Consider the following 11,274-nt stretch of genomic DNA (forward strand, 5'->3'; position numbering starts at 1 on the left):
CCCTGGCCCCACATCACCTGTCTTGACCCAACTGGCCTTCCCTGAGGACTCTGTTCTGGCCCCTTCCCCTTCTCCTTGGGGTTGTTGTTGGAGTCATTGTCCTTGATGATATCATACTGACGGCAGAACAGCCCGATTACAGCTGAAACACAACAATGCAATCTGAGCCTTGATTCCAACCTTCCCACTCACAGCCTTGTAGGGCAGTAAGAAATCTACAGTTTCTAGAAAATCTGAGAAGAAAATCCTTGAATTCCTGGTGCCCATGGCAAGCACCATTCTCTTAATTTTCCTCTCTGGCCTCCCCCCAGCCTCCTCTCCCTCTCTTCAAACTTCTCCTGCTCATCCCCCTCAACTAAGCATCTTCCCACTCTATTTCTCTCATCCCCCTTTCTCCCAACACCCTTCACCACCTCCCACCTTCTCTGAGCCCCATTCCTTCTATCATTGGTACCCCATCCAGCCGCTCACTCACCAGCCCACATGAGCAACACCACTACAATGATGACTACTTCCCCAGTCTGCAGTGGTCGCTCTCCATCCAGACCCTCCACTGTGATGTCACCTGAGAAGGAAGGAGAGAGACTCCAGGCTGTGGGGCAGTTAGAGAGTTGTGTATGGTTAAGGATGGAGATGCTGGGGATTCGAGTCAGCACAAACCCATCATAGGGTTGCCCCTGGTAGCCCCTCTTTGAGAAGCTGTTGGTGGATAGGTGGTCAGAGGCCAAAAAGCAAGAGGGCTGCAGGTCAGGTACTCTCACACACAGCCTGCATCTGCTGTGAACTGAGGTTGGGTAAAAGGAAGTTTAAAAGCCCTTCCCCCAAACGATTCATTACCAGTCTGTCTATACCCGATCCCTTGCCAAACTGCTTTCCTTCCTTTCCTGGCAGTACAACGAATTAAATCATCCTTCTATTCATCTAAGCTAGACTGTTGCTTGCTTTGGGGAAGTAAACAAGAAGCTGATGTCCAAATAAAAATCCAGAGAATGCAAAGCTTTAAGGGGTAGGGAATAGCTGAGACCCTCACCTGGGCTTGAGCTATTTGAAGGCAGCCGGTCAGAACCCTTGAGAGTTCGGAAGTGCACCCTAGGCCCTGGGGGGCTCTCTCCCCGGAGGCCGATGCTCCTGACCTGCACTGTGTAGTCGCTGTCTTCAGCCAGGCCCCAGAGGGCACAGGCCCGAGTGGTGGTGTTCACCTCCCTGATCACACGCTGTCCAGGGCCATTCTGTCGCTGCAAGAAGACGATGAGAAAGAGAAGGGCAGCCTCACCCCAGTCCCAGGCCACAGGCTCAACCTAAGTAACCCGAACAGTCAAGCACTCCAAGGGACTGGGGTGAAAAGGGCAGCTTTAGCTAGGGAACACCAGCTTCCAGGTTCTCCCATTGCTAGGAGGAAGGTTGCGGGGAGTGGGGGGGATGGGAGGTTACCAAAGGAATGCTCAGAGATCCAAGGACACAAGTTGGGGAGCAGAAGGTGATGGAGCAGAAGGTGATTCATACTTGCTGGGAAATGGAGTAGCCAATGACGATGTTGCCTTCTGGGACGTCCCAAGACACAGTGGCCGAGTTGGCTCTGAGGTGAGTGACTGTCACATTCACAGGAGATGGAGGCCGGTCTGTAAGTGCCAGTGTGTTAACAGTTTAACAGTTTCTACCCACAGAATAGTTCTGGTTAATCCCTATCTCGTCCCCCTTTACTCACCTGCTCGCACAAAGCCCAGGTCACAACTGACCAGCAGGAGAACCGTGGGGCTTAAATACGGGGAGAGGGGCATCAGCGAAGTCATGGTCCACACCGAGTCCGCTAGGAGGCACTGGGGCATCAGCTCGACATCCAGGCGGGGCTCCTGGAGGTGGCAGGGGTTGTGTGTGGGAGGGTGTCAAGGATGCCCAGAATGCACGGGTAGGCAGCAGCTCTCCCGGGCTCCCCACGGCCCACAGGAGCCCCAGAGATTCCCCTTTCCCTATGCCTTCCCCGCCCCCGCATCACCCCGGCGCCCCTAGTGCGCGGCTCTGCCTTGCCCACACCCACCTCTGCCGGTCTTCTGGGTCGGTCAGGCCTCGGGGGGCTGCTCGGTGCCCAGTGGGCGGCCCATCGCCCGACTTGGTGGTGCTGCCCCTACCCCATCCCGGCGCGGGCCCGGCGAGGCTGCAGGCAGAGGGCGGAGGCGTAGCGGGCACCGGCTGCTGGGCTGCGGGGCCCCCAGAGCTCGGACCCGCGGCGCTGTCTATTGATGAGCAAGGGGCAGTGTCGGTGCGGCCTGGCCGCTGTCCTGGCCGCTGTCCTGGGTACCTGGCGCGGTGGGCAGTGCGGCTGCCTCCGCCAGCCCCTGCAGCGAGATGTGACCGTCCCGGCGAGCCAGACGACTCCTGCAGAGCTGGCCCCGTTCGCTCCGCCGCAGCCTGGCCGGGACTTGCCGGCCCGCCCCGCCCCGCTCCGCTGGGGTTCCTGCCGCCGTCATCCCCCTCCCGTCCCTCCACCCAGTTCTCTCGGGGCTCCTCCCACGCCCCTCCCTTTTGGCGCCCCCCCCGCCGCACCCCCGTCCCGGCGGGCCCCCATCTGTTCAGATCCCGGCCCAGTCCCATGAGCCCGCGGGGGCGATGGGAAAGGTACAGGTGCGAGGGTCTCAGGCACCTGGGAGGGCCCGTCCCTCCCGGATGGAATTAGCCAAGTTGGGAGGAGGAATTCCATCTCCAGGGCGGGAGGGGACAGAGTGATGGAGATAATAACTGTTTTAACAATCTCTTGTAGACTGCGTCAGCTTTTAAGTCTCTCCCTCATTCATAATGTGATATCGATTCCCTTCACTCTCATTCATTCTTTCATTTATTAAGCATGTATTTACTGAGCGTCTCGTGTGTCTGGCATGTTAAGAGATGGAGATACAGGGATTATTAAGAATATTGGGTTTATAGGGGGGAAATTTGAAGAGCAGCGACCTACATGTTTTGTCTTAGCTCTGCAACTTATTGCGTGGCCTCGGGAAAATTGGTTAATCCAAGTCTCAGTTTTCCCGTAAGTAAATTCGAGCGTCCAAAACTTCACAGGGCTGTTGTGAGGATCAAATGAGACAATGTTGGGGAATGATCTTTACGAATCGTACAACACTGCGTGAATGAGAAATTATTAATTTGCACTGCTTTGTTACTTCATTCATTTAATAAACATATAATAAGTCCTCATGTTATTTCATGCTTTTGCTGAGCATGAGATCTGCAGTTGGAATCCGGGTGTGGGTCCCAGTTCTGTCAGCTGTATGATTTTTTAGCCACTGACAACTTCTCTGAGCCTCAACTTCATCATCTGAAAAACGACGATTAGTATTATCTTCTTAGTGTTAATGTATCTAATGATACTGCATGTGAAAAGTGCATTGTTTGAAGTAAATAAATGTTGGTTAACATATTTAGGACAGATACTTTGGTTTCAAATTCTCATTGCAGTACTTCTATTTCTGTAGCACTTTCCCCTGTAATATCCAGTTCACTGTGCACATCTCTGGGGCTCTAAAGCTTCTGTTCTCTTACTTCTGAGAGGAGAGAGTGAAATGGGGCAAGTGGGGGCAGGGAGGACTGTGCACATTGAGCATGTGATCAAGCCATGACCTTGAGATTCTGACCTCTGTTGACCCTGAGGACGATCTCTGGTTTCTTGATGCATCCTGGTCCGAGAGCACTCTTGGCCAGGTATCTTACTGCCCTGGGATTGGGCCTGAGTATGGTCCTGGACTTCTAGGCTCCAGGCCAGCCAGAGAAGAGGGCATTGTACCCAAAGGGCAAGAGTAGTGAACCTTCGGTCTTCCTCTTCAGGGGCAAAGCAGAGGCTGGGGCGTCCAGGTGCATGCAGAGAGGGTCCCTGGGGGTTATCAGATGTCTGGGGGCCTACTAACCAGGAAAGGGTGCAGGTTAGAGGTGCTTGGTGGGAATGGTGCTCAGAGAGGCCAGGGTACTTCAATTAATCATCCCTGTGGCTCAGATAAGGCCTTGCCAGCTGGAAGCAGAGTCAGCGTGACAGAAGGGTTTGTGTGGCCTGAAGAGACAGGCAGGACAGTGTGTCCACAGCATGGGACCACGCTGGGCACAAAATAATTTCAACATATGATTGAGATGACAGAGCCCAGCAAGTAGGAGGTGAGATTCTTCTTCATGTTGGCCTTCTGCACTGATTCCTAGAATCATTTCCCACCTTGACTTCCCTCTACCCCTAGGTTTCTGCTCTTCCCCTCCTCCTTCCCATCTTCCTTCTGGAACTTCTTTTACTAATAGTCTCAGAGTACAAGTGCAGGCTTGTCCATGGTGTGTGTGTGTACTAACACTGTGCCCGCTGCCACTTCCACCTTCGGTTCAGTAGGCATGAATAAGGCTTTGGCTTCCTGCCTATATCCTTGTCCCCCCTCCCCTCTAGTTGCCTGGGCATGAGACAGCCCTGTCAACCACAGAGAAGTAAAACTCACTGACCTGGGACCTAGACAAAGCAGATGCTGAGCAAATTGTTTAATTGCTGGGGCAATGTAATACCAAGATCTTCCAGGAGGAGGGGCAAGCCACACCCACATACCAGGTAATCCAGATCCATCCTAGACACTGCAAATAAGATGCCAGCCCCAAACTCCACCTCAACCTCTACCCTTTCAGACCATGGTCTCTAATTTTGAAAACCCCGAGTTCTTCTGCCCCACCACCATTTCCAATCCACTGTCTTTTTCTTGTCTTCTGATTCCTGCCTGTTTCCTGCAGTGACTTTACAATGAATCAATTCTGATCACCATGGTACGAGTGGCTGGAGAAGTTCGGGAAGTGCTGAAGGTACTAACTTTCCATCTGTTCCCTGCCTAAACTTCTATTTCCTTCAACTTTGCTCTTTTGTTGGTCTCCGTTTCTCTCTTTTACAGATCTCAGTTCTCCCTTCTCCCAGGTCTCCTTCTTGAATTCTTACCATCATTTTATTCATCAATAGTAATTTTAATAATTATCATCTGCATAATAATTTATAATTGACAATGCACTTTTATACACATTGCCTTCACGAAAGACTGTGAAGTTGGTGTTACTTTCTTTTTTCTTTTTTTGGATGAGAAAACAAAGACTGAGGATAACCACAGTAGTTTGCCCAAATACATCCAGCTGATAGTTGCTAGATAACGCTGCTTTTATTTATTTATACATTTAAAAGTATTTATTTATTTATTTATAATTAAATGATAAAACTGCTTTCAATCATTTCTGAAATAAGTAAGGGTTTGAATAAATAGCTAAGCCAGAGTTGGGAGTCAGACTGAAATTTCTTCCTCATATCCAATATTCTCTTTGCTGTACCACACTGCCTATGTTCTGTTTACTTTTGTAATAAGAAGAAGATTAAGGAGCCTCCCCAATTCCTCTTCAGTTACAGCTCTAGGGACCTGGGCATTTTTCCTTCTTCAGGAGCCTAACAGGGGGCTGGCGGTGCTGAGTGGAGGGGGCACCTGTGGCAGGGTGGCATTCCGCATGTGAGTGAGGACTCTAATCCCTGGTTTTCCTTCCTCTGCTTTCTTGGGGTGACTCAGGACCATAAAGGCCATCATAGCTAACTAAACTCCTAGGTGAACCCCTCCAAAAGCTAGGGATTACCATAGAGTCCCATTTCTTCTTAGCTCATCTGAGCTGCACCAGTCTATTGCCAACATCTTTAGATCCCGTGTACCCTCAACTGATCATCTCCAAGTAGCATCTTTAAATGCCAGATTCCAAGCGGTACTGGCTTAAACATTAGCCCAAGAAAAGCACTATGCAGCCTCTAACCTCTATGTGTTAAAAATGCAAGATGGTTTTTCCTTCACTATCATTACTACTTCATGTCCTCTCCTCTGGACAGATGTCATTGAACCAGCTGATGAAAGGTCTAGGACAGAAACTTCTTTATACCTACCTACTTTGTTGTAGGAAGTGACAGATAAGCCAGGTAGGCCTATGAATATTTCGTTTGGCCTGTATAGTATTTTTTAGAAATCCAATTTGAATAATTTTAGTTGGAGATTGTGTCATTTCTTTTGGTCCTTACCATTGCTTACTGCCTTATACTTGGCCTACTTCACATATTTATGTTGCCTGACTAGCCCTCGTAGGTATTTGAACTTTTCAACCTTACAGAGTATCTATCATGGTGCCCAACAATGGCGGGTGCTCATTCAATGATACTCTTCCCTTCATTTCCGTCTCTCACAGCAGCCTGTCCTAATAAACTCACAGGCTTCTGCTTCCCAGTGAGTGCCAACTGACCTTGAGTCTGTCCTCTTAGGTCTGTGGTGGCCTCTAGGGAGGGAACAGAAGAGCACCCAGCACAGGATCGAGGAACTGAAGGTCTCTGTTTTCCACTGACCTCTGTAGTTTCTTCTCATGGGGACATGAAATCCCCAATATCCAGCCAAAGCCTATTGCCTCCTCCTGGTTTTGTCCCTGACATCTCCACACAATAGGTTTGTCCCCTAGACTCCTCTTGGTGGCATTTGCTCACCTAGCCTGCTCTCCTAGGTGGCTGCTGGAAAGAAGAGGGTGATCGTCATTGGCACTTTGATGGGACTCTCTGAGAGTGTGAAGATGGACTGAGTGCATCGATTTTACAGGAAGGAAGGGGGTATAGCATGAAAGATAGATGGACAAGGTGGGTGCTAGAAAACAGAAAGGGTTTGCACAAGGCATTTCAATTTTACTCTCACTAATTAAGATTCAGTTGAATGAATGTGGGAAGAGAGAGGAAGGGATTCTATCTCTTAGTTATTGAATCAATCCATTCGATAACTAAGATAGATGGACTAGTTCAGGAGTCAGCAAACTATGCTGGCAGGTCAATTCAGCTGCTGCCTATTTTTGCAAACAAAAATAGCCATTCGTATTTGTCTGTGGCCACTTTTGTGCTGCAATGGTAGGGAAGGGTGACTGGACAGAGATCATAGGGCCCCAAAGCCTAAAATATTTACTCTCTGGTTTTTTATAGAAAAAGCTGACCCCTGGACTAGTCCCCTGCTACTGAAAGTGTGGTCCTTGCACCAGTGACATCGATATCACCTGGGATTTGTTAGAAATGCATAATCTCAAGCTTTACTCCAGACCTACTGAGTCTGAATCTGCATTTTAGCAAGATTCCCAGGTAATTTGTTTGAGAAACCCTGGACTGGATGACCCCAAGTTTCCTTTCAACTCTGCAGCTCTCTGATTCTAAGAATTCTCTGAGCCTAACAGTGCTAGATGTGGAAGGAGGCACATAAGTAGAGCAGGACATTGATCTCAAGGAGCTTACAGTTTAGTTCAGTAGTTTTTAAACTTTACCATGCAGAAGATTCCATTGGGGGAAACTTGTTTAAAATGGAGGTCCATGGGCTCTCCCATTTAAAATGGCATCTGGTAGATCTTAACTGGGCCCAGGAATCTGCATTTCTAACAAGAATAGTAGGGGATTCAATAGTTGGGCAACTCTAGAATAATAGCGCCCCCATCATGCTTCTCTAGCCCTACCATTGGGCTCCCTTTTGGCAGGCCAGAGGGACCACTGCATGGATAACTCAGCCATCTTCTTGCCAGTGCTGGTTGGTTTTACCAGTGAGGTGAGTCTTTGGTAATGAAAGGTGGTGACTGGCCAGCCCCCTGGGGAGACTGTGAGGGAACCTATCAAAATCTATAGTAAAATCACAAAGGAAAGGGAAGAGTGAATATGATTTTGTTCACCAAATCTCAGAATATTAAGGTAAATATGGAGTGTCCCTAAGCTTATGAGTTTCTTTTTTTGTTGTTGGTAAGTTTATTTAATAATTCTCTCATTTCAGAAAGAATTGAAGGCAGCTTATAAAGGATGCATAAAATACAAGGAAGCATACATTCAAAATAGGATTGAAGATACAAGGAAAACATGGGCCAGAGGATAGAATGGGGTCAGGAAAATGCATTCCACAAAGATCTGTATATTTGAAGTGGGGCCCAAGCATCTATTTAAAGAAGAAGTAATGAGTGCTGAGTGGCCTCCTCTCTTTTGTCTAGCTCCTTAATTTTAGTGCTCATTCTTTATCATTCCAGACACCCTTTTGGTCCCGTCTGGTTACTTAAACCCCCCACCCCGTTCCCCTTTCTTGAGAGCACTGTGCTTCCAAATCGCCTCCCATTTATTCTCTATCTAAATGGCCACTTTGATCGCAGAGAAGTTCAGCACGTTAAACCAATAGTGCTTGGTGTGGTCCTGTGGATGAGTTATCTGCCTCGGGAGTGTTTAAAAAAAAAATAAGAAAGTAGATTCTAGCCCCTGGTGTGAGAGCTCTGATATTGCAGGTTTGGGGCAAGGCCCTGAAATAATCTATTTTTTGAAAGCATCCGTGGAGATTCTGAAGCACAGCCAGGCTTAGGAAACTCTGCTAAATAAACCATTGGAGTGGGCCACCTGATAAAGCCGAGGGCTTCCTGTCACTAGAGGCATTCCACCTAAGGCTTGTTGATTACTCAAGAGCAGTTTTGAGGATTTAGTGGTGGTCTCGGGATGAAGGATGAGCTGGGTTCTTTCTGAGGTACTTGTTTCAACTCGATTCCAAGTTTGTAGTGTAATTCATACGAAAGTATAAATGAGTCTGAAATATTCTTAACCCTGATCCTTTTAATGGAGGCCTTTCCTTCACCAAAAATGTATCTGCTGCAGTGGATGCTAATTTCAGGCACCATGACTAAGTGAAATGAAGGATTTCAAACAATGTAGGCGTGGAGATCTTCCAGCTGTTCCTTAAATCAGTGGCTCCCAAACTTGGCTGATCTTCAGAGTCGTCTGGGAAGCATTTTAAAAATACAGATCTTTGGGCTCTACTCCAGAACTACTGAAGCTGATTCTTGGGAATGGGGGTGGGGGATACCCAGAAATGGGTAATTTTTAAAAAACAAAACTCCGTAGGTGATTCTGGTGACCAGCCAAGTTTGGGGATCTCAGTTTTAAACACTCTCTCCTCTTTCTGCTCAGGTCTCCTTTGTCTTAGGTCTCTAGGAAGTTTCAGAAGTAGATTGAGGACTAATGATAGGAAAACACTGTACAATGAGTATGTAATATGTGAAACTTTTTCTTTCTAGAGGTAATACAGATAGAAAAAAATATAAAAATAGTTAAAGAAGGGATGGAAATTTTGCAAGGATGGAATGATAAGAGGAAGTTAGGGAGGCCATGTACAGAGGTAACTGTCTGAGGTCCTAACACAATGGATGATTCACAAATTATCCCCTAGCAAGGCTAGTACAGGTCAACTACAGAAGATCCCCATTCTTTGAGTTCCATGGTTGCACCTAGGCAGATAACAAGCCTGTTGCTCTCTTGCTTCATTAGCACATTCAGTTTTTTGTTCATGGTTAATTTATTTAAGAAATATTTGCCAACTATTTAATGCTACTCTTCATACCTTACAGCTTGGTTACTTCCAGTAGGAACTGTTTCTCCTCCCTCAGGTAGTGAGGAGTTTACTATTTGGGGAAATTTCCAGAATATATTTCCAGGAATGGGAGCTTCTGCTGGACCCTAAGACTGAAAATAAGGTGGCAATCTTGATATTCAGATGATAGGCATTCCCCTCAGGGAGCCACCGTGTGTGTGGCTAGTGTGGCCATGGCAAGTGGGACATGTGAAAGGACCAGGATACAATAAGATTCTGGTCTCAGGCTGGAACTGTAAACTTGAGAGTTGGCTTTGTTCTGGGATTAAATTGCTGAATGTTTTATTAACCCTTGTCCTTGGGGTTCAGGCACACAGTGCCCCTACAAGCTCCAAAGCACATCTCTCTAGAAAGTTGTTGACCTCCGACTCCAATCCCAATGTGGTCTTTGATCCTGACTCCATCTGAGGCCCTTCCTTTAGGTCCTCACAGATGGCCCCCACCTCTCTTTCTCTGGGCCCCAGAAGTGACCCCATTGAAGACTGGAGTTCAACATTCCAACAAATAGCAGAGCGGCTGCAGAAACTGCAAGAACAACAGGAAGCTATTGTGCTCAATCCTGCTCCTGGAGTAGGATCTCCTCTCGCTCCTACCCCCTTGGGATTGCTTGCCACTTCCTGAGGGCCTCTAATTTTAGGGTCTGTTACACCTTGTCTAAATTCCTGCTATTGTGTGTCAACTAAAATGCTGTAAATCAAATCCTATTTTCTCGTTTCCTTTTTTTACCTTAAGATATTTTATTTCCACCCTGACCCTATCTCTTACATCAGTAATCATAAAATACCTATGGTCTAGGGCAGTTTCTGTTTAAAGAAGCTTTGTGCATCTGTGTGTAGAACATATTAAATAGAATGGTGAATTGCTTTATGTCTCGTTTATATGTTTAAATTTCAAATATGGACTTTTTTTAAAAAAATGGTATGCAGTTTCACTTTTCTGCCTTTCTGATCCTCTCCAAAATTGGGGTGGGCCATATAAGCCTCAACAGCCCACCTCCTTTTGCCATCTACCTTTCCTTTGACTTTACGAAGGCCTTAGCCAGATCCCTGCCCATGTTTCTCTGTGTCTGTGATGGGCACATCTGTAACATTCTCCTTAATCTTCCTTTTACGAGATAGGAAGGCAGGAATTCCATATTACACACAAGTTTCATATCTTTCATCTCCCAGACGCTCATCTCTCCTCCTGTCTGTAATTGCTTACTTTTAATCTCCTTTCCTCAGATACTGCTTTTATCATTCTTTTTGCTGTAATCTCTTTATCTGTGTTGATGTGTCATGTTACATATCTGTACCATTACAATGAGTGTCATTGGCTCTTCAGCCTGAGGGCCTCAGTGGCTCCTCTCAGATGAAAGGCGGAAGTGCCACCAAGATCCTGCTGGGAACCCTGTTACTAGCAGCCCACAAGACGGTGGACTGCGGCATTGCAGCCTCTCAGAGACAGGAAAGATCTCGACAAGAAAGAGATCAGAGTCAGGTAGGGAGTGGGATGGCGTAGGTGGGGGAATGGCAGGTCCAAATTCAGAGACTGGGCTGGTAGCAGCAAGACCGATGCCCTGGCACTCCTCTGGGGGGATGCTGCTATTCCTACTACACAGTCACAAAGTCCAGGTTCTTTCCAGTGGACTCTGGATTCCTCAGGTCCAGACCTAATTCCCATGCCTACCTGGGACATCCAATGCTAACCTAGCTTCTGAAAGTCTTTGATTTGGAGATGATCCAGGCCATGCAGGGTAGAGCTCATGCTGCTGTAGGCTGACTTCCCTTACCAGAGTCTCTAACCTAGCTTCCAGACTGCTCACTTACCTCCCCCCTAACTCTCTGATCCCATCCACCTCCCA

The 11,274-nt window shown here is 47.5% G+C and overlaps 1 protein-coding gene across 1 annotated transcript in view; it reads right to left on the reverse strand.

The window, feature by feature from the left end:
• The window catches only part of FNDC4 (fibronectin type III domain containing 4), a 3,166-nt gene extending 766 nt beyond the window's left edge, over positions 1–2,400 (reverse strand). The window contains exons 1-6 of the mRNA XM_006910338.3: positions 2,036–2,400; positions 1,706–1,850; positions 1,504–1,619; positions 1,031–1,235; positions 476–565; positions 18–142 (exon numbers count right to left, since the gene is read on the reverse strand). Coding sequence (XP_006910400.1) covers positions 18–142; positions 476–565; positions 1,031–1,235; positions 1,504–1,619; positions 1,706–1,826 — 657 coding nt within the window. The 5' untranslated portion in view covers positions 1,827–1,850; positions 2,036–2,400. The remainder of the gene's footprint in view (positions 1–17; positions 143–475; positions 566–1,030; positions 1,236–1,503; positions 1,620–1,705; positions 1,851–2,035) is intronic.
• Between the last annotated feature and the right edge of the window lie 8,874 nt (positions 2,401–11,274).

This window comes from Pteropus alecto, unplaced genomic scaffold (genome assembly GCF_000325575.1).
Source record: "Pteropus alecto unplaced genomic scaffold, ASM32557v1 scaffold61, whole genome shotgun sequence".
Classification (NCBI taxonomy): Eukaryota; Metazoa; Chordata; class Mammalia; order Chiroptera; family Pteropodidae; genus Pteropus; species Pteropus alecto.